The sequence below is a fragment of the Microcaecilia unicolor genome, chromosome 7, assembly GCF_901765095.1.
Source record: "Microcaecilia unicolor chromosome 7, aMicUni1.1, whole genome shotgun sequence".
NCBI classification, from domain to species: domain Eukaryota; kingdom Metazoa; phylum Chordata; class Amphibia; order Gymnophiona; family Siphonopidae; genus Microcaecilia; species Microcaecilia unicolor.
The window spans coordinates 305,791,273-305,817,531 of record NC_044037.1 but is presented as its reverse complement, the minus strand read 5'-3'; the positions used below and the strand labels follow the sequence as shown (position 1 = coordinate 305,817,531).

The 26,259-nt window shown below is 45.9% G+C and overlaps 1 protein-coding gene across 4 annotated transcripts in view; it reads left to right on the top strand.

Annotated features, from left to right (window-relative positions):
* Positions 1-24,376, top strand: part of TTLL4 (tubulin tyrosine ligase like 4) — a 171,920-nt gene extending 147,544 nt beyond the window's left edge. For all 4 annotated transcript variants that reach the window (XM_030209263.1, XM_030209264.1, XM_030209262.1 and 1 more), the window contains 3 exons: positions 1,910-1,980; positions 15,399-15,475; positions 23,008-24,376. In XM_030209263.1, coding sequence (XP_030065123.1) covers positions 1,910-1,980; positions 15,399-15,475; positions 23,008-23,179 — 320 coding nt within the window. In that variant the 3' untranslated portion in view covers positions 23,180-24,376. The remainder of the gene's footprint in view (positions 1-1,909; positions 1,981-15,398; positions 15,476-23,007) is intronic.
* Positions 24,377-26,259: the final 1,883 nt, after the last annotated feature.

Below are 26,259 nucleotides of genomic sequence, written 5' to 3'. Positions count from 1 at the left end.
AATTTGCGACCAGCAAACCTTTCTGCCTCAATCCCCTTCCTTCCTGAGAAAATTACCCACCCACCTCAAATCCAAGCTAATTAAGTTTGAGAATATATAGAGGCAAACTGCAGACCTCACAGCATACCCCGAAGAAAGCCACAGTATAAGTACATAAGTATTGCCATACTGGGACAGACTGAAGGTCCATCAAGCCCAGCATCCTGTTTCCAACAGTGGCAGTCCAGGTCACAAGTACCTGGCAATATCCCAGAACAGTACAATACATGTTATGCTGCTTATTTTCCCCAAGTCCATTTTAATAATGGTCTATGAACTTTTCCTTTAGGAAGCCATCCAAACCTTTTTTAAACCCTGTTAAACTAACGTCTTTTTCTATATTCTCTGGCAACGAATTCCAGAGTTTAATTACACATTGAGTGAAGAAATATTTTCTCTGATTTGTTTTAAATTTACTACTTTGTAGCTTCATTTCGTGCTCCCTAGTCCTAGTATTTTTGGAAAGACTAAGAAGGTGATTCACGTCTACCTGTTCCAGTCCACTCATTATTTTATAGACCTCTGTCATATCTCCCCTCAGCCATCTTTTCTCCAAGCTGAAGAGCCCTAGCCGCTTTCACTTTTCCTCATAGGGAAGTCGTCCCACCCCCTTTATCGTTTTTGTCACCCTTCTCTGGCTGAAACGTCAGTTCTACTTACCTAGATATGGCAAGACCTGGGCAACTGCACAACACCAGTTGCAGAAGTTTAAGAGAACCCTTTAATAGGAAGGTGGACATATTTCACTGTTTTATGAAGTATCTAAGACTCCAGTTCTTCTCCCCCTGCTGTTATAAATTTTTAATTTTAACTTTTGTTTGCTTTTCTGTACCTGTCTGCTTCTATCGTCTCTTACAGAGGATCATCAGGGCCATAAAAATACATTACTGTGCATATTAAGGAGCCTCTTCCCATCTCAGACTCTAATGGTCAGGTTCTGGTCTATGAGGATTTTGGAAGTAATAGCAGTTTGAGACTTACAATATACTACTAGTAAAACCAGTACTCATTTCGTGTTATATAGGAAAAGCACAATAAATCAACAATGGTGCACCAAAATGAATTGGCAAAATTACATATAATCATAGGGAGGGCAACTTTCGAAACTTTTTCCACAGGTAAGTAGCTGTTTATCCACAGAAAAAAAGAGTAATGAGGATTGTCGTTCCCCTCCCCCAAAATGGCACCTACAGTGTTTGACAGGCTATCCACGTTGAATAAACCTGCACGTACTGGGTCTCCAGATATTTTCAAAGCACTTCTTAGCCTTCCAAAGTTCCATAGGTTTCTATGGAACTTTGGAAGGCTAAGTGCTTTGAAAATGAGCCCCCTGCAGGTCTTCTGTGTGTGCAAATAATTCATGGCTCTTTATTAAGATTGCCAAAGGAAGGAGTACTGTGCATTCATACGCTGACCCCTGCTCCTAGATCACGTCTTTGTCAAGATTGTTTTCCAGTGGTTACGTTGGTTACATTATGTGTTATATCCTTCAGTGATTTCGAGCACAGACCCCTGACGTAGGCTTTTTGCTGAAACACGGTCCTCCACTTTTGCGATGTTCCTCCTTATTAAGATTATCACAGTAGTGGCCTGACTAAATATGTGTAAGGGCTGAGGGAAATTTTCTGGATAGTTGCAACTGAAGGCTCATGGTACCTGCGCTGTTTTGGTTTAGAAGCAGGAGTTAAAAAAAAAAAAAAAAGGCAAGGAATAGAGTTGCTGAGTGTGTCATAGGAGCAGCTCATGAGAGGAATTACAGAAAGCCTCAGGACAAATATTTGTTTCACAGGCATCACTTGTTCTTTTTCCATTTGCCCCTTTCCCCCAGAAGGAGCAGGAACTGAGACAAATTGTTTATTGCTTCTCCCAGGTATTGACTTGTTAAGAAGATTATGTCTCAGGAATTTTCATATGGGAAGTGTCTCTGATTCGTATCACTTGGTAAGTAATCCCTAATTCCAGAAACACAGCCATGTATTATATTCCAGCATACCCTACTCCAGTGTTTTGTTTTCCATTGTGACCCTATATCAGCAGTTGAAAATGATCATGGCTCTAGTTTACGGGTGGGCAACCACTGTCCTTGAGAGCCACAACCCAGTTGAGTTTTTAAGATTTCCACAATGAATATGCGTGAGTTGGCTTGTATGTACTGCTTCCAGTGTTTGTAAATAGATCTCGTACATATTCACTATGGAAATCTTGAAAACCCATCTGAATTGTAACCCTTGAGAATGGTGTGCAAATCACTGCTCTGTCAAAAGCATTAATAAAGCAACTGAGATGTAGGGAGCATGGGGAAAAGTGGAAGCCATGTGGATCTGTTGGAAAGAGATGATGGCAATTTTGTGCAGAATTTGGGCGGAGTCTGCAGGGAATTGAAAGATTTTGTTGGGTTTTAGTTTTTTAGGGGGTTTACTGGAGTTTTAGGATGTTTCTGATCCCAGTTATATTGGGTCAAGGTAGATATGGTCAACTTTCTCTTGCCTTTAACCCCCCTAGGAAAGACAGAATTTTAGTCCCAGTTAAATGTGTCGATTAGCCGATCTGCTAAACTGCAGTCTGTAAAAATTTGTTTAGTGAATGCAAGGTCCGTTAGAAACAAACTAAAAAATTTTGACAGAATTACCTAATTTACTACTACTACTACTACTACTACTTAGCATTTCTAAAGCGCTACTAGGGTTACACAGCGCTGTACAAGTTAAAAACATGGGGAAGGACAGTCCCTGCTCAAGAGAGCTTACAATCTAAAGGTAACAAACTGTGTAGTCAGTGTATCATGAATGGGGAAGGTGGTTAGGCGCCAAAAGCAAGGGAGAAGAGATGGGTTTTGAGTAAGGACTTGAAGATGGGCAGGGAGGGCGCATGGCGTATGGGCTCGGGGAGTCTGTTCCAGGCATAAGGTGATGCGAGGCAGAAGGGACGGAGTCTGGAGTTAGCGGTGGTGGAGAAGGGTACCTAATTTCCAGAGGATAGATATTCTATGTGTTACCAAATCATGGCTTAGATTTGGATGCAATTGTAATTAGTCAACTGACACCAACAGGTTTTTTAGCATTCTCTAGATCTAGAGTAGAAAAGAGAAGTTCTGGTTTGTTAGTGCTAGCTAAAGCGCAATTCAGTTTTAAGATTCAAGAGTTCAGAATTTCAGCTTCAATTAAATCTTTATTGTTATCTTCATCTATGTTGATTCTAGCTCTAATATATAGTCCTACTGGTAGTTTGCAGGCAGACTTTTCACCTTTGAAGCATTAACCAGTCATAATATTATGTCATCAAAAACAATCTTATTGGTTGATTTCAATCTCCATTATGACAGGATTGAAGAAGATTATATACATTGCTGATTTTGATTGTTTTATCATGAAACCCGGGGGGGGGGGGGGGGGGGTTGAATAAGCTTGTAGGACACTTTGCGTCTTGTCCCACTGGTAAATTGATAGTTGGGGGAGACTTCAATGCCACACAGCATCCTGCTTTGGATAGGTTGGGGCCCACCCTCCGGTTCAGATGTTCAAGTTTCCCTAGCATTAAATAGGTTTGTTCGAGATCTTGGCATCTCTGATGTCTGGCGTGTATCCCATCCGGCGGTTCGTGACTATTCTTTTTATTAGCACTCTCATGATTCTTACTCTTGAATTGATTATTTATTAGTAGATATCTCTCTGATGCATGCTGGATGGACCTCAGATATTTGAACTTTTACCTTATCGGATCATGCGCCTGTTTGGGTCCAGCTTCCTTCTGTCCGAGAGGAAGATAAAGAGAGGAGGTGGACTTTGAATACTACCTTGCTAAAAGAGGATGAGATTCTGGCAGGTTATAGAATACTCTTGCAAGAGTATCTTGAACTTAATATAAATTTGGTACCGTCTATGGGGGTTGTTTGGGATGCGCTTAAAGCTGTCTCTAGAGGTTTCTTTCTTCAAAAAGCTAGCTTCCAAGATAGGCAGCAAATGGTCGAGGTTGCTAAGCGCCTATCACAATTGACACACTTGACTGAAAGTCATAAATCTCATTTGGTTGCTATTTTGCGGGAAATTCAGGCACTTCGTTTGAAATTAGATCAGATATACTCTGACCAGTTACAATTTTTTAATGCTTAACAGCGACAGACTTAATATGTGTATAGTAATAAATCGAGTAGGGCTTTGGTGGTTAAATTGCGTCAACATCGGGTGGACCGCACAATTCTCAAGGTGAGGGATAGTAGAGGAAATGTTTTGTCGTCATCTTTGCAGATCTGTCAAAAATTTGTCGTTTTATCAAAACACTTCTACGCCAGAAGCGATAGATAATTTTCTATCGACATGTTCATTCTCTACATTATAGCTGATCAACAGGAGGTCCTGGATGACAGCAAAGTCAATTTCCATAGTCCAAATACACAAATGCAAAACTGTGTTATACACTGGTAAATACCTCTTACCGTAAGCTAACCTAACCAAAATGCTCTACTTGTGTTCACTCCTTCCCGTTTGCGGACCAGGTACTTATCTTGAGACTGAAACAGTCTTGGAAATTTACTTTGCTGTCTGTACCTTTGGTAATGTGTGTTTTCCTTATACCGTTGTATGGTATGTTTCTCTTCATAATAACATTTAAAAAAAAAAAAAAAAAAGGTCCTGGATGGTCCGGTTTCAGTGGAGGAGGTCTCTAAAGTTATTAAAGCACTTCCAATTGGAAAGTCACCTGGTCTGGATGGATTGCCTAATAATTTTTACAAAGCTTTTCGTGGTGAACTGGCGCCTATACCGATAGAGCTCCTTAATGAGATTCTTGCTGGCGCTAAGTTTCCGCCCTCTATGAAGGAAGCCTGGATCGCAGTCATTCCAAAACCTGGTAAGGATAAGACTGACTGTGCTTCTTATCGTCCCATTCCATATCATCAAGCTGATCAATCCATAGACTGGTGGGTTGTGTCCATCTACCAGCAGGTGGAGATAGAGAGCAAACTTTTGCCTCCCTATATGTGGTCATGTGCTGCCGGAAACTCCTCAGTATGTTCTCTATCTCAGCAGGTGGTGGTCACACACAGCAGCAGCTCTGGCTAGGCCTCCAAGCCTAATCCTTAGGTTTTGTTGAGGCCTGGGGTTGAGGGCTCTTTTGAGCAAGTGCAAACCTGGTGGTGCCAGGTCCCTCCTTTTCTCCCCCCTCCCGCTGGCTCCGTTTAAAAAAAAAAAAAAAAAAATATTTTTAAACGTCTTTAAAGGCGTTTAATTCGACGTTTCTTTAAACGTTCATTGCAGCTACTCACTGGGACACCAGTTCGTTACAGCTCGGAGCGGCAAGCAGGTAATTTTACCTTTTTATAGCGGGCAGGGGGTTCCCCGATTCTTCTCCTCGTGGCTATGGCGTCGGAGGGCGAAGGCGCAAAGGGTCGCTCCCCGGATCGCTGGAGCGCTTCTAGAGGGGATGCGGGGGTTTTACAACCTGATTCGCCCTTGATGGGTGATAGTTTAGTGACCGATGAATGTTCCGGTCGTTCCTCCGGCGTGGCGGTTTTTTCCCGCCATAAACGCCCATCCCCCGCTCCTCGCCTCCGCCATCTTGGCCGGCCACGCGGCTCGGACGGCTTCTTCGGGGCCGCCCTTGAGGTTGGAGACATTAATGCCATGAACGCCCTTAATTTGGGCGACGGCACAAAAGCGGCTAAAGTTAAGCGCCGTTCTTCCCGCGCGGCTCCTTCACGGAGTTTCGCGCCGGACGCCATTTTGGATGCGCAGCATGTCTCTCCCCCGCTATTGCGAGCGCCGGTTGAGAGTGCGTCTAGGGCTGTTGCCCAGGCTGCGGAAGTGCACAGTCTGGGGGGTTTCTCCCCCGAGTTTGTTTTGCTGCTGCATCAGGCTTTCCTCATGCAAAACGCTGCCCCTGCTCCCTCTTCTGATAAAGAGGTTGAGGTTCCCAGAGGTAAACGCCCTCGGGTTGATTTTCAGGCCTTGGAGGACTTTTGTCTCCTCCGATGTAGATGAGGGCAGCGTGTCTGAGGTCTCCCAACGATCCTTTGCGGATTCCTTGGAGGAGATAGATCCCCGCTCGGCTGGAGCGGATGACCCCTCTGCAGCGCGGCTTTTTAGCCCAGAGGATTTGCCCAACCTGTTGTTACAGGCCATGGACACTTTGAAGATTTCCTCTCCGGAGGACGTCTCTCCCTCAGCCCCTGTTGGCTCTGCCATTATGCTGGGGACGAAGCGCCCGCCTAGAACCTTCCACGTGCATGATGCCATGCACACCTTAATTGCGGCTCAATGGGATGTCCCGGAAACGAGCCTTAAAGTGGCTAGGGCTATGTCCCGCCTCTATCCTTTGGCTGTGAGTGAACGTGAGGCCTATCTGTGGCCTACCGTGGATTCTTTAATCACTGCGGTGACTAAGAAAACGGCGTTGCCGGTGGAAGGTGGCACGGCCCTAAAGGACGCCCAAGACAGAAGATTGGAGGCGGCCTTAAGGTCGTCCTTTGAGGCAGCTGCTTTAAGTTTGCAGGCCTCAGTTTGCGGCTCCTATGTGGCCAGGGCGTGCCGGACTATGGTGCAGCGGGCTTCCCCCTCGGATCATTCCTTGAGGGCTGATTGGCCGGCCCTGGAATCGGGCTTAGCCTATTTGGCAGACTTGCTGTATGGAGAGCCTCAGCTAAAGGCATGGCTCAGACAGTCTCTGCGCGGCGGTGGCTTTGGCTGAAACATTGGTCTGCTGACCACGCCTCTAAATCCCGCCTGGCTAGATTGCCTTTTAAAGGCAAGCTGCTCTTTGGGGTCGAGCTGGACAAAATCGTGACCGATCTCGGCACGTCTAAGGGCAAGTAATTACCAGAGGTCAGGGCTCGGGTTAGTACTCGTCCCGATACCTCCAGAGGACGGTTGCAGGAAGCCCATCGGTACCGCCCGGGCAAGTCGGGTTCCTCTGCCCCCTCTTCCTTCAAGAGGAATTTCTCCCCCAAGCAGCATTCCTTTCGCAGAGACCGCCGTCCCGGAGGTGCTCCCTCCGGTCCTCCCCCAGGGTCTCGTACCCAATGACGGGGCCTTGGTCCACACCCCAGTGCAGATTGGAGGACGGCTGTCCTCGTTTCTGGGCGAGTGGACCACTATAACTTCAGACGCGTGGGTGCTGGAAGTCATCAGAGACGGCTACAAGCTAGAGTTCTGCCAACCCTTAAGAGACGGGTTTGTACTCTCTCCCTGCAAGTCTCCGGTCAAGCTGTGGTAGTGCAGCAGACCTTGGACAACCTGATCCGCCGGGGTGCGGTCGTTCCGGTGCCAAAAAATCAGATTGGCAAGGGACGTTACTCCATTTACTTTGTGGTTCCAAAGAAAGGAGGTTCTGTCCGGCCTATCCTCGACCTCAAAGGGGTCAATTGGGCCTGGAAAGTGAGGCACTTTCGCATGGAGACTCTCCGCTCTGTTATAGCGGCAGTGAAGGCAGGAGAGTTCTTGGCTTCCTTAGACATCAAGGAAGCGTACCTGCATATTCCCATCTGGCCTCCTCTCCAACGCTTTCTGCGTTTTACAGTCCTGAGACGACACTTCCAGTTCAGAGCCCTCCCTTTCGGGTTGGCTACTGCTCCGCGGACCTTTTCCAAAGTAATGGGGGTCATAGCGGCCTTCCTGCTAAAGGAAGGAGTACAAGTCCATCCTTATCTGGACGACTGGTTGATCCGAGCCCCCTCTTATGCAGAGTGCGGCAAAGCTATGGACCGGGTAATTGCTCTTTTGAGCTCCCTGGGATGGATCATCAACTGGAAGAAGAGCCAGCTGCGCCCGACTCAGTCCCTGGTGTATCTGGAAGTTCGATTCGACACCCAAGTGGGCAGAGTGTTCCTGCCAGACAATCGGATTGTCAAGCTTCAGGCTCAGGTGGACTAGTTCCTAGTAGCCTCTCCTATTCGGGCTTGGGACTACGTGCAGCTGTTGGGCTCTATGACGGCCACGATGGAAGTAGTGCCCTGGGCCAGGGCTCATATGAGACCACTACAGCTATCTCTGCTGCTGCGCTGGACTCCGATGTCGGAGGATTATGCTGTGCGCCTTCCCGTGGACCCAGCAGTGCGCAAGGCGCTGAGCTGGTGGACGCAGACAGACAAGTTGTCTGCAGGATTGCCTCTGGTGACCCCGGAGTGGATTGTCGTCACGACAGACGCCTCTTTGATGGGCTGGGGAGCCCACTGCTTGGGAAGGACAGCGCAGGGGCTCTAGTCTCCTGCAGAGGCAAGTGGTCTATCAACCTCCTGGAACTCAGAGCCATTCGGTTGGTGTTATTGGAGTTCATCCCGGTACTGGTGTTGAAGCCTGTGCGGGTCCTGTCGGACAATGCCACGGCTGTGGCCTATATCAACCGCCAGGGAGGTACCAAGAGCGCCCCTCTAGCCAAGGAGGCTATGAGTCTTTGCCAGTGGGCGGAAGCGAACCTGGAGCAGCTTTCAGCGGCCCACATTGCCGGAGTCATGAATGTCAAGGCGGACTTTCTCAGTCGCCATACCTTGGAGCCCGGAGAGTGGCAACTATCTGCTCAGGCGTTCTTGGACATCACGAAGCGCTGGGGCCAGCCGAGCCTAGATCTGATGGCGTCATCGGCCAATGGCCAAGTGCCGCGCTTTTTCAGCAGAGGACGGGACCCTCGATCCCTGGGAGTAGATGCTCTTCTCCAACAGTGGCCGACACAAGAGCTCCTCTATGTGTTCCCGCCCTGGCCCATGTTGGGCAGGGTGCTAGACCGGGTGGCAAAGCATCCCGGCAGGGTAATCCTGGTGGGTCCGGATTGGCCCAGACGTCCCTGGTATGCGGACTTGTTCAGGCTCTCAGTCGACGATCCTCTGCGGCTGTCAGTGGAGCAGGGCCTGTTACATCAGGGTCCCGTGGTGATGGAGGATCCCTCTCCCTTTGGTCTTACGGCCTGGCTATTGAGCGGCAGCGTCTGAGGAAGAAGGGCTTCTCAGACAAGGTCATCGCCACTATGCTGAGAGCGAGGAAGCGCTCTACTTCTACTGCTTACGCCAGGGTTTGGCATATCTTTGCAGCATGGTGTGAAGCAGGCTCACTTTCTCCCTTCACTGCTCCAATTTCTTCAGTGTTGGCGTTCCTGCAAGAAGGTCTGGAGAAAGGCCTGTCGCTCAGTTCCCTTAAAGTCCAGGTAGCGGCTCTGGCTTGCTTCAGGGGCCGCCTGAAGGGTGTTTCCCTGGCTTCGCAGCCAGATGTGGTGCGCTTTCTCAAGGGAGTTAATCACCTGCGCCCTCCTCTGCACTCAGTGGTGCCTGCGTGGAATCTCAACCTGGTGCTAAGAGCATTGCAGAAGCCGCCTTTGGAACCCTTGTCGAGGGCATCTCTGAAAGACCTGACGTTGAAAGCAGTCTTTTTGGTGGCTATCACTTCAGCCAGAAGAGTTTCCGAGCTCCAGGCGCTCTCATGTCGAGAGCCTTTTCTGCAGTTCACTGAGGCAGGAGTGACTATTCGCACAGTGCCTTCCTTCCTGCCCAAGATTGGTTCTCGCTTCCATGTGAATCAGCAGCTCTGTCTCCCTTCCTTTCGTAGGGAGGACTACCCAGAGGAGTACTCTGCTCTTAAATATCTGGATGTGAGACGAGTCATCATCAGATACTTGGAAGTGACCAATGATTTCCGGAAATCGGATCATCTGTTTGTCCTGTTTGCAGGTCCTCGTAAGGGTCTGCAGGCTGCTAAGCCTACAGTGGCAAGATGGGTCAAGGAAGCCATTGCAGCGGCTTATGTGGCCGCGGGGAAGGTGCCGCCTATCCAGCTGAAGGCTCACTCCACGAGAGCTCAGGCGGCCTCGATGGCAGAGGCCGGATCCGTCTCCTTGGAAGAGATATGCAAGGCGGCAACTTGGGCTTCGGCTCATACATTCTCCAAGCATTACCGTTTGACTGTGGCTGCACGGGCAGAGGCCCGGTTTGGAGCTTCAGTGTTGAGGTCAGGGATTTCTATGTCCCGCCCTGGGTGAGTACTGCTTCGGTACATCCCACCAGTCTATGGATTGATCAGCTTGATGATATGGAAGGTAAAATTATGTATAATCATACCTGATAATTTTCTTTCCATTAATCATAGCTGATCAATCCATAGCCCCTCCCAGATATCTGTACTGTTTATATTCTGGTTGAATTTTAGGTTCAAGTTTAGCCTTCAGTTACTTCAGGAGGACTTCGTGTTCAAGTTCTTCTTTCACTTGGATTCTTCAAGAGTTGAGACGAGTTTGTGTTACAGTGAGCTGCTGCATTCCTCTCCCCTCCGTTTTACGGGGCTGGATTGAGACATAAATTCTGCCGGCACTCCCTCCCGCTTCGTGCGGCTGTAGGGCAGCTTTGTACCCCTCCCGCTTCGGCGGTGTTAGGGTCAGTCAGCTCCTCCCGCGGTTGCGGTTGCAGGATAAGTCAGATCCCCCCGCATCGGCGGGTGTGGTGTCCCTCCCCCGCTCCGCGGGGATGAGCTGGACGGATTCCCCTCCCCCACTTGTGTGGGGATGAGCTGGGTTAATTCCCCTCCCCCGTTTCGGCGGTGGTGAGCTGGGCAGAGTGTCCCTTCGTGGGTGTAATTCTCTAAGTGCTGAGTCCTGTGGATGGAGCTTTGATATCGACATACTGAGGAGTTTCCGGCAGCACATGACCACATATAGGGAGGCAAAAGTTTGCTCTCTATCTCCACCTGCTGGTAGATGGACACAACCCACCAGTCTATGGATTGATCAGCTATGATTAATGGAAAGAAAATTATCAGGTATGATTATACATAATTTTACCTTTCAGTATTAAATTCAGATGTTAAAATATTGGCGAAAGTTTTAGCTAATTGCCTTGCCAAAGTTCTGCCTGATTTAATCCATCCAGACCAGACGGGCTTTATTCCCCATCATCATGTCCGTCACATGATTAACTTGATTCATGTATCAAAGAAGTGTGAGCTCCCAGTCCGTTTAGTGGGGTTGGTTGCCAAAAAGGCATTTGATTGAGTCCATTGGCCTTTTATGCACCAGGTGTTGGAACATTTCGGATTTGGTCCGGGTTTTCACAGATGGATACAGGCTCTGTATCAGTGGCGTTCCGTGGTTGCCTGACACCCAGAGCGGATCGCCACTGCGCACCCCCCCCCGGGTGCAGGGCAACACGGCGCACCCCCCCCCTGCCTTCCAAGTTCCGGCGCCACCTCCCCCCCCCCCCCGACGCAGTCCCCCACCTGCCAACCAGGTTCCAGCTCCATCCACCCCAGCGTGGCGCCTCGCATCTGCAACGCTGCTGTAAAAAGAAGAAAACCGCCTCATCGTCGGCCCTTCCCTCTGTGTCCCACCCTCGAGGAAATAGGAAGTTATGTCAGAGGGCGGGACACAGTGAGGGAAGGGCCGACGAGGAGGTGATTTTCTTCTTTTTACAGCAGCGCTGCAGATGCGAGGCACCACGTTGGGGTGGACGGAGCTGGAACCTGGTTGGCAGGTGGGGACTGTGTCGGGGGGGGGGAGCGGTTCCATGCCAAGGGGGGTGTGTGGATGGACGGAGCCGAGCACCCCCCCCACCCGTTGACACCCGGGGCGGACCACCCCCCACCCTTGCTACGCCACTGCTCTGTATGCCTCTCCACGGGCTTGTGTTCGTATTAACTGTGGTAACTCCACGATCTTTCCATTGTTTAGGGGCACTAGGCAGGGATGCCCGCTTTCGCCATTGTTGTTTGCATTGGTTATGGAACCCCTAGTGATTTCTTTACGTTCTGATCCTAACATTTCTGGAATCTATGTAGGGAATAAGGAATACAAATTGGCAATGTTTGCAGATGATCTTCTTTCACTGACGAAACCGTTAATTTCCTTACCTAACCTTATGAAGCGTTTGACCGCCTATTCCTTAGTTTCAGGTTTTAAATTATGTAGAGGAGTGTGGTAGCCGTGTTAAATGTGAATAAGTCGGAGGCTTTAGTGATTGGGATCTCATTTCCGGTTCTAGAGTCCATTCAGCATTCCTTTTCTTTTAAATGGGTATCTGGGGGCATAACTTATTTGGGGGTTACTCTTACCCCTCTTCTTTCAGATTTGTTTTCTGCCAATTACCCTTCTCTTTTGAAAGCTCTTTATAAAGATCTAGAGAGGTGGGATGCTTCTGACTTATCTTGGTTTGGCAGGATTGCTACGTTAAAGATGAATATACTCCTTCGTTTGATGTATCTTTTCCAAGTCCTCCCTCTTAGGGTCTCAAGGGGGTTTTTAGCTAGTTCACAGGACAGACTGGTTCGTTTTATTTGGTCTAATAAGCGTCCTAGACTGCCCAGGGCTTTACTTTATCGGGGTCGGAGGAAAGGTGGTCTGAGTGTTCCTAATGTTTTTTGGTACTATAAACCGGCTCAAGCTGCTTTTGAGTGGTTTCAGGGTAATCCACAGAAGTTATGGGTTCAACTGGAGCAGGTCGAGGTGGTTTCCTGTCCTCTTCATTCATTGATGTGGCTTCCGCGCAAATATAGGATTTTAAGTATGGATTTGTGTCCCTTGATCTCAGCGTTTTTTTTTTACTGGGTCGGGTTGTTTGCAAAGCCTGATTTAGTCCTATCCAAATTGTCTCCAATAGCTAATAACCCACTCCCCCCCCCCCCCCCCGGGATCTTTCTCCTGGGCCGTTTTCTAGATAGGCGTCTTTAACAACCTGGGGTCAACAGTTTGATGAAGATCATCTGATTCCTTTTGACTCACTAATAGAACAATATCCTATTCTACCGCAGGAGTTGTTTGCTTACTCTCAGTTGAGACATTTCCTTTTCTCTGCAGTGATCAAGGCCAAAATATTGCGAGAGGACTCCTTTAAAGAGGATCTTTGTGAAGATTCTAGGACTACTAGGAGTCTTATCACTTGCTTGTATGCTTATCAGCGCAGGCTAATGCGTCCCTACCTTGCTCATAGGGAGCGCTGGCATCGGGAGCTAGGGGTGACTATTGACGACTTTGGTCTTTTTTGGAGAATGGATGGATGAGGGTGTCGATATCAGTTCCGTTTAAAGAGAGTGTTCTTATTAGGGTGGGATTGGGGGGGGGGGAGGGGATGTTAGATGTGGGGGGGAGGGGGTTGGTTTAAGTGGGAGGGTTAGTTGGTTTGTGGTGGGGTGGGGGCATGAGGGTACTGGATCAAAGAATACCAAAAATCTGAGGTTATAGTTTGTAATCATAGGTGCATTGAGACTGTTTTTGTATGTTCTTATATGGTGGCAGAGCTTACGCTGTATGGTATTCTGGTTTTGTGTATCTTGTGTCGCATTTTGCACTCACTTCTATATCTACTCTGCTGTTGTATTGTCTTGTCAATACTTAATAAAGACTTCTTAAAAAAAAAAGTGCAGTCATCTGCATCACTTCCCATCCCATGCCCCAACAAACTGTCCCCCCCCCCCCCCCCCCCCCCAAAAAAAAAAAAAAAACCTAAACACATTTTTGGTGTCTAGTGCAGCTCCCACTCCTCCCTTCCCCCCATCCCAACCCTGACTGCTTAGAAAAAATCTGCCACATAAGGTGATCTTCCCCTTATTTGGTGTTCTCCACTCAACCAACAAATAAGGGAGAAGTTCACTTTTATGGCAAACTAACCCCGTCTGGTGCATCCTAGGATACCTCCATGGGCTGGATGCCACCGTTTTTCAAGATAGTGCCGGAATCAGGGGCGAGTGGGCATAGCTCCTACCTCCTTTAAGGTATGAACTGTAGGAGCCTGATGGAAGGAGGGTGCACTAGACACCAAGGAAATTTGAGTTTTGTTTTATTTTGTTGGAGGCGTTTTTACAGTCTGGGTCAGGTGGGAGGGAATAGTGGATGCAGTAGAGATAAGAGATACATTTTAGTCAGGGGCAATTTGTTGGGGCTCAATTCAGACTGCCACAAATTTTTATTTTTTCGTCACCTTTCCTGTCATTTCCTGAGCCAGTCACTGCTCAAGCACTGACGGGAAAACTATCAGAGCAGGGAACTCGGGTCGGGCAATGCTTCTGTGAACCTGGTGAAAAATTTCTTCTGGTATCTGTGCATTCAAAGCCCCCCCCTCCCCCCCCCACACACTTTTTTTCTGTGCATTGCAGTGGTCTCATTAGCATATGTTTGAATGCACTGTGCAGCCATGTCTTATATGTCAACTCCTTTCTGCATTGCCAGTAACATCTGACTGGTAACTGTGTGGTGAGGCTCGTGGTAGCTTTCTGTATCAGACCCTCACTCTGGAGGAAGCTTTCTCTGTCCTGGCAGTTACTGCCTTTTCTTCCAGTTAAGAGAACACTGTGAAAAAGGAAGATCCAACTGCCTCACTCATGCAGCTAAGCACTGCAGTTTATTCATGGAGCTCCCCTGCTCTGTCTCATTAGTCTGCCTCTTGGGCTTCTGCTTCTCCATTATCACTTCTTCTCTGGAGGTTTCTCTCCCCCCCCCCCCCCCCCCCCACCCCATTGCTAACGTTTTTCCAGGGGCTTCTGTCCTCTTTTTTTTTTTTTGTGGGCACACCTCCTCTCTGCTGTATGGTAAATGTTTTAACCTCTTTCCCTAGCAGCTCACACTTGTAATTATTTTCATCTGTAGAAGGTACCGACTGACAACACATTTCCCTCCAAGACTGCCTCAGCTCCTCTTTTCTGAACTGAAAAGCCCAGTGCCTTTTGGGGCATGTAGTTCTCCAGATTTTAGTCTCTACTTCCACCTTCTAGATTCATAAGGTTCCCTTGTTCCTTGCATTGCTTTCCTGCCAAGCACAGCCTACATGCTTGTCACAATTTTCATTTGTGCATAGTCTAGAAAACCTGTTTATCCTCTGATCTTAATAGTCTCCACGCTCAACACCACCATATTCCAGCATCCCCTATCCTGCAATCTCCACACTCTTCATAGCAGCTTCTACTCTTTAATATTCAAATTATTAACTATTCGCACCCCTAACTATATTCCATAATCCCATATCTCTCATAAGTACATAAGTACATAAGTAGTGCCATACTGGGAAAGACCAAAGGTCCATCTAGCCCAGCATCCTGTCACCGACAGTGGCCAATCCAGGTCAAGGGCACCTGGCACGCTCCCCAAACGTAAAAACATTCCAGACAAGTTATACCTAGTGTGATCAGTGTGGTAGGGGGAGAGATGTCAGGACTCTGGTCCAGGTGTGTGGTGGGCAGAGATATAAGAGCACAGCATCTTCTCGGGGAGAAGACGACCTTTGAGTGCACAGTGTTTTGGCCTTGAGTTGGGTATGTGATGTGGAGAGAGCTGTGCATGCATGTCTGCCCTGAAAAGGGAGGATGCATGAATACGGTGTCTTTATCCTGGAGTAGAAATATGTGTGGAGAAAACCCCTTGCACCCTGGATGCCTTATTTCTGTTACTTTTCCTCATTTTTCTCCCAGTGGTCTGTGCCAAAGTGTCACCTGAGAAATGACTTGCATCTCAATGGCTTCAGCAAACCAGAAGTTGCCAAACTGGGGTAAGAATCTGATTTGTGTATTTGGTATTTTTTGTGGAGAAGAAAGAACCAATCCTACACTGTACATACTGCCTGGACCCTTACACTATAAATTGCTCCTTTTTGAACGTGATATCCCACTGAAAAGATTGAGTCTGACGTTAGTGGGTAGCGTCATCTAACTGCAACAAGAAAGAACATTCTCTCAGAGCTTGGAGCTGGGTGGAACGTTCTGAGCATGTGTTGTCCTTTCCACACACAGTAGTCTCCCTACTGCTTTGCAGAATGGACACCAAAACAAAACTCTTCTGTATTTGAGAGGATTTTGGCATCTGTTTCTGATATATATATATATATATATATATATATATATATATATTTTTTTTTTTTTTTTTTTTTTTTTAAGTCTTAATTTTTTAAAAAAGTGTTTTATTTCTTGGTCAAAATATCCTGGTCAAAGTCAGGGACTAGTGGACTAGTCATGAAACTTAGCAATAATTTTCTGCTTTCACTCCAGGTTTCAAGCAAATAGTCCAAAAAGCTGAAGGTCAACAACAAAATAACAGTTCCAGCAATACTGCAGTAACACATGCTCCAAAGTGTGAAAATGTCACTTATTGTCCCAGGGGTGATTCATCAACTATAACTTCCTGAAATTCCTGAAGTGCTGCAGGTTACCCAAAAAAGGGCCCCTTGTTTCGCTGCTGTTGCTTCAGGGTTTTTTTTTTTTCCAGAAACATCAGATAATAAGATAAGTGATCTTTTCACACTTTGGAGGGTGCAGTACTACAGTATTCCTGAAATTGCTATTTTGTTATTGACCTTTAACTTTTTGGACTATTTACTTGAAACCTTGTAGGGGTGTTTAGCATGAAGGCACCTTTTAGTGATCTGCATTTCATATCTTATAGCCATTTCCTTCTTTGGTTTCTACTACTACTACCCATTTCTATAGTGCTGCTAGACATACGCAGCACTGTACACATCATATGCAGGTACTTCCTCTGTCCCCAGAGTTTTTCTACCTGGGACAATGGAGTGTTATGTGATTTCCCAAGTTCACAAGGAGCTGCAGTAGGATTCTAACCCAGGTCGCCAGGCTCAAAGCCCACTGCACTAATCATTACGCCACTCCTCCACTTTGAATTGTTATAGGCAGGTCTTGTTTTGGTCTTTATCTGCTGTCATCTACTTTGTTCTCTGAGGATAAGCAGGCTAGATAATTCTCACATGTGGGTGACAACATCTACAGCACCCGGTGCAGAACGCTTTTACAGTGTACTATCTCTTTTAACAGCTTGCGGCAGTGTTCCCACTACCAGTGCATTTCCTGTCTGCCGTAACAGCGTGAGACCATCAGTGTCTCCATCTGCAGTGAGCAGAGAACATGTTTCTCATGGCTTCTCACTACGCATGACAACAGAAAAAGACCATATGGCCCATCCAGCCTGCTCATCCAAACCAACAGGCCAGTCTCTAGAACACCTTTTTCTCCCTCAGCACTTTTCCAATGACTCCTTGAATTCTGATACTATCCTCATCTCCATGACTGTTGGGGTATTCAGTACCTTTTCTGTAAAGAAACGTATCACTTATCCTATGATATCCCCCCTCCCCCCGTTCCAGAATCTCCTTTCCATGCTTGACAGTTATGTGAAGAAATTTAAAGTGATACATTTTGGATCTAAAACTCCAAAGGAAGTCTATGCTATTAGAGGAGAGAAGCTGATGAGAATGGACCATTGGATCGACCTTGGGGTAATAGTTTACGAGGATCTCAAGGTGGCAAAACAGTGTAACACAGCAGTGTACTAGGCTACATAGAAAAGAATAACCAACAGAAGGGAGGTGAAAATGGCCCCCTGTGCAAGTTGTTGGTGAGGACCCGATGGAATACTGAGCTCACTTTTACAGGTCATATCAAGCTAAGGATATAAAAAGACTTGAAATGGTATACTGTGGAGAAAAGGAGGGATGGTGGATCTTGTAGGGGTATTTCCCTGTGTGTCTCACCTTGCTGGTCTTGGTCTGTATAATCCTATGACATCAAAATGGAGGCTGTACACTCTGACCTGCACAGCAGTGATTTAGCTAATTCAGCTTTCTGGAAAATCTAGCAGACATGTAACACCAAGGACATGCTGTGGGCAAACCAGCCCCCCTTTATCTCCCTGAGAAGCTGAAGGCTCCAGCAAGGCGGGTGAGAAACAGAAAATGCATGCCACAATATAACAACTTGAAAGTCAAGAATAACGAACCCTTCTTCCCATGCAGTGAGCTGAGGAAGATCCAGTTTGGGTTCCTGCAGCCACCGGACCAAGAGGTACTGGGAAGAGTGGGAACAAGAAAGGAGTTAGTCGGAATCCTTGGAAGAAGGTGGAGGTGGAAAGAAGACCAGAGACCTAATAAGGTCCACCAACTGATGAACTGTGTATCTGGAGGAAGTATCGTGGTTCAGCTGTACCTGCACTGAGTGACCTGTGCCCTCCCTGTCTGCTGCAGAGTGCCTGTCCTGGTTCTGACGAAGACTCGCTGGTAACTCAGCTTGAGTCTGGGAAATACCCTGTGCAACTCCCGAGAGACTGCCATGAAGGTCAGTGTCAGGTTCTCAGGTTCAGAGCCCGCGGGGCTGGGCTCTGGAGCAAACGTGAGCCCTTGGGCTGCTGACGAGGAGCGACAGCAGCAGGCAAAACCCACCAACCAACGCTGGGCAAGCACACCGACACCGGCAGGGACTGCAGGCACCGCCCAGCGAGCCAGAACACATGGACTGGAACACTGGACTGGAATTCCCCGGACTGGATGACACAGGACTGGAACCCCCCCCCCCCCCCCCCCGAACTGGAACACTGGACTGGAAACCCCCGGACTGGAGGACACAGGACTGGAGCACACCGGACTGGTCCACACAGCTTCACCTGCACTTAGCTACTAAGCCCCCCAGGAGTTGAGCTCCTGGGTTCGAGTAGCCGGCAGGACTTACTGGATACCGGATGACACAGGGACCAGGACTGGAAACAGAAGTTTTCCTAAACCTAAACTGATCTACGTGCTCCCAAGCCCTAAACCAGCAGGAGTGTTCCTAACAGTAAACTGACAAAAGGACTTTCTAAGCCCTATACTAAACAGGAGCTCCTAAGCCCTGCTCAAGAAAGGGACTTCCTAAGCCCTAAACTAACAGAGCAGGGAACTAAACACAAAGCTAACACAGGTGCTACTAAGCACCAAGCTACAAGCAGAGCTCTACACTAACAAGCTAAACACAAAACTAACAAGCTACCTAAGCACTGCTCTAGCAAGCTAGATACAAAACTAACAAGGTGCTTCCTAAGCACTACTCTGGCAAGCAACCAGAAGAGCTCCTAGCACTAAAAGGGAAGACAGGGGAGCCACAAGGAGGGAAGCTAACACATAAGCCAAAAGTGATTCTAAATCATCAAACACCAACAGCAAAGACTGCAATGCTCCCAATAGCACAAACCCAGAAGTACTTCTAACAGCAAACTCTGCAGTGTTCCTAACAACACCAAACCCTGAAGTACTTCTATCAGCAACAGAGCTTCCAAAGCCCTACACATAGCAATGCTTCCAAAACCAAGAGGGAAAAGCAGGAAAGCTAAACACACAGTCACCAGTGCACACTGCACTAACACTAACCTGGACCTTAGCAAAAGCAAGCAGGGAAATTAGACACAAAGTCAGAAGTGCACACTGCACCACCCTACCTAAAGCAAACACCACCGTTGCAAAGGCTCTGAAGGAAACAACACCACTTCCTTATCAAGGCCCTCCCTGATGATGTCACACTCCCTAGACCTAGGCAAAAAGCACACTGACCCAGAGAGGCCCAACCCACACCAATGCAACACCGTGAAGCACTTGAAGCCAGTACACCCAAAGAAAGGTAGAGCTAACTCAGTCCACCCACACAGCTGTAGTAAAGTGAAACAATTAACCCCATGCTGCTGGAAGCTGCCAGCACAGAGAGACAGAGCCAGCTCAGAAAGGACAGACAAAAGAAACAGAAGCCAGCTAAGAAGCTGACCCCCAGGAAAGAGGTAAGTTTGAGAGGGGTTCAGACCCCAATCATAACAGTCAGCCTGGTGAGAGATAAGGTGATCTATTTCCTATTAGTCTGGGTTTAGTGAGTGGTAATTACCTGAGCAAGAGATGGGTTATGGTCATAACTGTGATCAGGAGATAAGCTGCTAATAACTGTATTACCTCGTAACCTAGTGTAACCTGACCAATCAGTGTGTAATTATCTGGTAACCAGTAAGGAACAGAGTGTGTAGTGTGACAATATAGGTGCAATTTTACCAGCCAGTATTTTCTTTGTATTCAGCCAAAGCTTTGCCAGAGTTTCTATATATTTTGTATACCTTATCTATATTTTCTTATCTACGATATCTGTAATAAAACTAATATATTTCAGCCTGCTTTCTCAGTTTCAGTTCTTTCCCGCGGAAGTAACTGTATAGGTTCCAAGGTTCCCTCCCCTAGACCGAGTACGGAATAATTTGTCTGCAGATAGTTCTGTTTGGGGAACCTGAGTCACAGATAATTTATTAGCTGTGATAACGATCCTACAATCTCATACAGTCATTTAAATACTTTAAAGTTAACGACCAAGAAATCTTTTTCAAAGACAGGAAAGCTATAGAACTAGAGGACATGAAATGAAGCTTCAAGGAGAGCAACATAGGAAAATACTTTTTTCACAGAAAGAGTGGTAGATGCCTGTGCTCTCCCAGTGGAGGTGTTGGGGTCAAAAACAGTGACAGAATTCAGATAAATGCAGAGCATCCCTATTTAGCAGAGAGGATGGAATCAAAGCAAAACTTAAATGACTGGGTTAGACATGAATGGAGCTAGGCTTGATTTAAATAGGGAAATTTATGTTCTTATCTACACAGAGAGGTGGAAGATGAGGCACTCTCTTGCCTTTCTTCCAAAGTATACATATTGAGGTCTATGAGTCTGTCTCTATATGCTTTACGATGAAGAGCATTGGCCATCCTGTTATATTTTTGAAGGTGCGGTCTCCATAATTATACTCTAAATAAGGTCTGAACCAGAGACATTATCACCTCCTTTTTCCTGCTGGCCATTCCTCTCCCTGTGCACCCAAGCATCCTTCTGGCTTTTGGCCATCGCCCTTTCTACTTTTTGGCCACCTTAAGATTGTCAGAAATGGATCACCTTCACTCTTCCTCTCCCCCCCCCACCCCCAAATGTACTACTTATTTGGGTTTCTGTAGCCCAAGTGCATGACCTTGCATTTTTTTTAGCTTTAAATCTTAGTTAAGTACATAAATAATGCCACACTGGGAAAAGAACAAGGGTCCATCGAGCCCAGCATCCTGTCCATGACAGCGGCCAATCCAGGCCAAGGGCACCTGGCAAGCTTCCCAAACGTACAAACATTCTATACATGTTGTTCCTGGAATTGTGGATTTTTCCCCAAGTCCATTTAGTAGCGGTTTATGGACTTGTCCTTTAGGAAACCGTCTAACCCCCTTTTAAACTCTGCCAAGCTAACGGCCTTCACCATGTTCTCTGGCAATGAATTCCAGAGTTTAATTACGCGTTGGGTGAAGAAAAATTTTCTCTGATTTGTTTTAAATTTACTACACTGTAGTTTCATCGCATGCCCCTTAGTCCTAGTATTTTTGGAAAACGTGAGCAGACGCTTCACATCCACCTGTTCCACTCCACTCATTATTTTATATACCTCTTTCATGTCTCCCCTCAGCCGTCTCGTCTCCAAGCTGAAAAGCCCTAGCCTCCTTAGTCTTTCTTCATAGGGAAGTTGCCAATTTCTGGACAATTACTCTAGCTTTGCTAGATCCCTCCTCATGCTATCCACACCAGCAGGGATGTCTACCCTATTACAGAGTTTTATATCATCTGCAAAGAGGCAAGCTTTACCCGATAGTCCTTCTGCAATATCACTCACAAAGATGTTAAAAAGAGCCGGGCCAAGGACTGATACCTATGGTACACCAATAGTAACATCCTTTTCCTCAGAGTGCACTCCATTTACCAGTACCCTCTGTTGTCTTCTACTTACCCAGTTTCTAACCCAGCTGGTCACTTTTCAGTCCAGACCAAGGGCATTCAGTTTCAGTTGCCTATGTGGAACCGTGTCAAAGGCTTTATTAAAATCTAAGTGCACTATATCTAGTGTTCCCCCTAAATCCAACTGTTTGGTCACCCAGTTAAAGAAGTTAATAAGATTAGTCGACAAGACCTTCCTCTAGTAAAACCATGCTGCCTTGAGTCCTGCAATCCATTTGATTCCAAAAATCTCTCTAGCCTTTGTTTTAGAAGCGTTTTCATTAATTTACTCACCACAGAGATAAGACTAACTGGCCTGTAGTTCCCAAACACCTCCTTACTTCTGCTTTTATGGAGAGTGACCACATCTGTCCTGCTCCAGGCCTCCGCAACCACTCCTAACTATAGAGAAACATTGAAAAGGTCAGATAGCAGAGACACCAGAAATTCTGTAAGTTCCTTCAGTACCTTCAGATGTATGCCAGGTCTCTTTAACTGAAAGGAAGCTCTGGAATAAGAGGGCATATGATGAAATTAAAAGGGAATAGTCAGAAGTAATCTAAGGAAATACTTCTTTATGGAAAGAGTGGTAGATTCTTGGAACAACCTACTGGTGGAGAGGAGGACTGTATTTGAATTCTAGAAAGCATGGGACAGGCATGTGGGATCTCTTAGGGGGAGGAAGAGATAGGTGGTCTGGATGGGTCATATGGCCTTCATCTGCTCTCATTTTCTATATTTCTGTGTAAAATTGTTTTTTGTCCACCATCATCTGCCTCAATCTACACAGGAAGTGCCTTCATATCCGTCTCCTCAAATTGTAATGCCCTTTATTGACCAAGCTCTGGAAGAGCTCAGAAGGGACTTCATAGACGCAAAAGCTCACGTACATCATTTTGGCCAAGTCTTATGTTTGTCTGTTAAAAGAAATTGTTGCTTCTGTGTGATTTAGTCTAAACAAAAGCCATGCAGAAGAGTGTGTTACCTTGTATAATGTGGAAACTGTCCCCAGAAATGAGCACTGCATCCACCTTGGTAGATCATTATACACCTAGCAGAGCGCCCTTTGCTATAATTATGGGACAAAATTCAAACTACACACAAGGTTGCAAAGTCTGCATATATTTTACACCTACAGGCTTTACATCAGTTGCCACAGATGCAGTATACCCAATCATTTGCACTAGCTTGTGTGCTGGTAAATTTCTGCTGGAAAAATATGTGCAAAGATTAGAAATTGCAATCTGTTTTTGCTTTTTCTTCTCTAACCTCTTCTCAGTATAACTAAAAATAGTTGGATTTTGAAACAAGGCCAGAGGAGGGGGTAATTTTCAGACAGCTGGTTTACATAGCAATCAGAAAATTTCATTCCCCATTGAAGTAGTATGTTTTTGATATGGCCTCTTTACTGCTTGACAGAAGGAAAACCTGATTGATGCTTTTTTAAGTCTGGATGTAGTAGCTGAGAATGAATTTTTCTTTTTCCCTTGCAGTAAACCCTCCCTTCAGAAGGAGAAAAATCCCAGCAGTGGGGACGATCTTCTTCAGTCCTTCAGGTTAACATGCCAGTCAGGGCTGCCAGTGATTCGAAGTGTCACAGTAACAGAGAAGAACCACTTGCCACAGAGCCTCAGCAGCCTGTCTGATATTGCCCTGCTTGTGTGATGGCAAGACAGCTGCTTTCTGCACTGGAAACCAGAGACTACCTCAGCAGTGAAAGAAAAGAAGCAGAGGGTCTGAGACCCCTCATCTATGCACATAGTTGGGAGTATGCGATTCAGACAGGGGAGAGGAGATGCCACTCAGGCAAGGGAAGGGGAAAAAAAAAAACAGAAAACTGAAGCCTTGTAAAGTATTTTTTTATTAAGAAATAAAGTAGTGATTTTATTTTTTTGCAATTAAAAACTGGCAAAGCTATTTGTGCCTTCAGACTGCAGCATAGGGCTATCTGGTTGTCAAGCCCATGACCCATTTTTGTGCAGAGAGAGGAATATGAGCAGGACTGTAGGGAGATCTCTTGGATCTGAAATAAGCCAGTCTGTTAGATTATACAGATACTGATCACTGTCTCAGTTATTGGAACCAGTACCTGCCACCAAATGAATGTCTTAATGGGGAAAAATGTAATGGCATAGAAGTAAAGGTATAACAAAGGGCCTACAATTTTAAATCTTAGCTGTTAAGCTGAGAGACTGAAGAGAGGGGCTTTGGTTATGCAGGAGGAAGTACAGAATCCAGTCCATTCTCACTCACATATTAGGAGTTTCTGTTCAGTCTTTTACTTTTTCATAGAACAAAACATCAAGTTTGATAATTATAATAAAAATGCCATCCACTATCCTGAAAGTTCATTTTGCACTAACTTTCAAGCCAAGCTGAAAAGTCACCATGGGTAAAGGCTTATTCATGCCTTCTGTGACTGGGTGTGTTAATGAGGTCCTCACTCAGGCTAATAGCATAGGCAAACACAGCAGCTCTCCTCCTCCTGTACAGGGAATGAGCTGATAGCTTTACCTATGAGCCAGTGCACCAATAGTGGAATGCCTGGAATGACAGCCCCCCCCCCCCCAGCTTTCTTTGACTCTGCCTTTAGGGAGGTGTCACAGGGTAGTACTAGAATGGTGTCCTGAGAAGGAGCTGGTTTCCCCTTCCCATAAGTTCAGACCTAGCCTGTGACTATATTATATGTGGTCTAGTCCTTGCAAAAGGGCTTGTTGTCCTGAACAGTTCTGATATAAGGAACAAATGAATGAAAATAAAATGATGTTTTTAGCATATTCAGGAAGCATTTTTGACCTGACAGTTTGTACATGTTGCCAAATTAATACATAAAGTGCTAAAAGGAAAGAATAAAGACTATTATTCACAGGTTCTGGTGTTCAGAAATCTCTTTGGCCCTAGTACATTTCTGGATTAGCAACATAACATATATATATATATATATATATATATAAAACGGCTGTTTTTCCTGTTTCCTGCTCATTCTTTTGGCATTTCTTTATTTGCTTCATCAGTTTTTGGAAATGTGCATTTGTGATATGTTTTTATTCTGAGAACACAAGGTAAATCACTAGCCACACAGGCAATGTCATCACTATTTATGACTGATTTCAGAGCTTTCTAGGGATTTCTTAAATGAATTGATTGCCTTGTAGCGCTATAGAAATGATAAATAGTAGTAGTAGTAAGAGTGGGAATGTCTGTGCAGCCATGGTAGTGTTCTTTGGGGAGGGGGGTTACAGATGGTTTTATGATTCCCACCTTTTTCCTTGCTCAGTGTACCTCTGGCCTATTTTTGTTGTTCTTACTACTGTTTTTAATCTACCCCTCTCTAGACCCCCGCGGGATCCTTCCACACGGAGGTGTATAGAGGGTTTGTTCTTCAAAGATCCTTTTAACCGCCTCCCTGAATTCCAATGACACCCCTTCCCATGGGTATCGGTGCTGGGGAGGCATCAGAAGGCGCAGTTCAAATTTTATTCCCATGACCACAGCGTTCTGTCTATTTGGATCTAAGTGAATCTTTGGCCATTTATGTTCCCACATAAAATCTATAAAATATCTATAAAACTGTTTCAGGGAGAAATCTTACTTATGTGTGTGTGTTATTTTGTAAAATAGAAGACAGATAGAGAATAAATTGAAACAAAGACAGAAAACAGCTTAGTAACAGAAATAGTCTTTTTATTCTTACCAAAGTCAAGCTTTAATGTGGTACATTCAATGGACAGATTCTGGATCCAACTGGACAGAGCTCTGCTCCCTCAGATGCGTTGGGGAAATCTTCCGAAGATTCCTCGGATTCCCACTTCTTATATAGTATCTGGTCCACATACAAGTCTATGGACAGGGACTTTTTTTCTAATGTTGCTTAATCAGTGAATCATACTCTACCGCCGGTCAGGTGCCCACCTGCCCCTCCTCTCAAAGATTGCTTAATAGTGCCAACACTTTCACTTCCTCTTTTCCAACCCTAAGACACAGATCTGTGTCTTTATATCTTGTGATACTGAGAGCCATTTTATAAAGACATTCTCCATCTTAAGAACCAAACTCTTTACCATTTTTGTCTTTAATTTCCTCATCCTGAGTGTTACACTCAATTTGAAAGTTGTACCAGGTTTCCTTAAGACTCACCAAGCAGTCCTGCTCTTGCAGGTTCTCTGCTAAAGCCCATCAGCTGGTTATCAGGCCTAGTCAGTGCTTTTCAGCTGTTTTAAGCTGTGTAGCTTGGCCCACCACCATTCCAGTGGATGAGTCTCAAGCTAGAACACATATTAACACTACTTAGTTACAGTATCTTTCTCAGCAGTTCATTTTAATGGTTTTTTTTGTTTTGTTTGTGAGTTTTGGTGGTTTTTCGCTATCCTTTCTAACTTCAACCCCTTCAGGCTTTTAGATTGTATACAATTAATTCATGCCTTAACGTCAAAATTTCTACCTTCTTTAGGCGGAACCAACTACAGTATAGTGCCTTATGAGCACTATAAAACGGGGAAGGTGACAGTGTGTAATGGCAGCTTATTTGTAACTCTAAAATCCCTCCCCACAAATTATACAAACTCAAGTTCTTTTACTCTGAGAACTGACAAGTAAGAAAACAAGCCAATTATTATAAAAGTAAAGGCTGTTTTTTTACATGCAAATGGGAGAACAAAAGTGAATCCAGCCAAAAACAGCTTCCACAAAAAAACAAAGTACAAAACAAGGGTGGAAGGGAGAAAAAGTTCCAAAAGACACAGGCA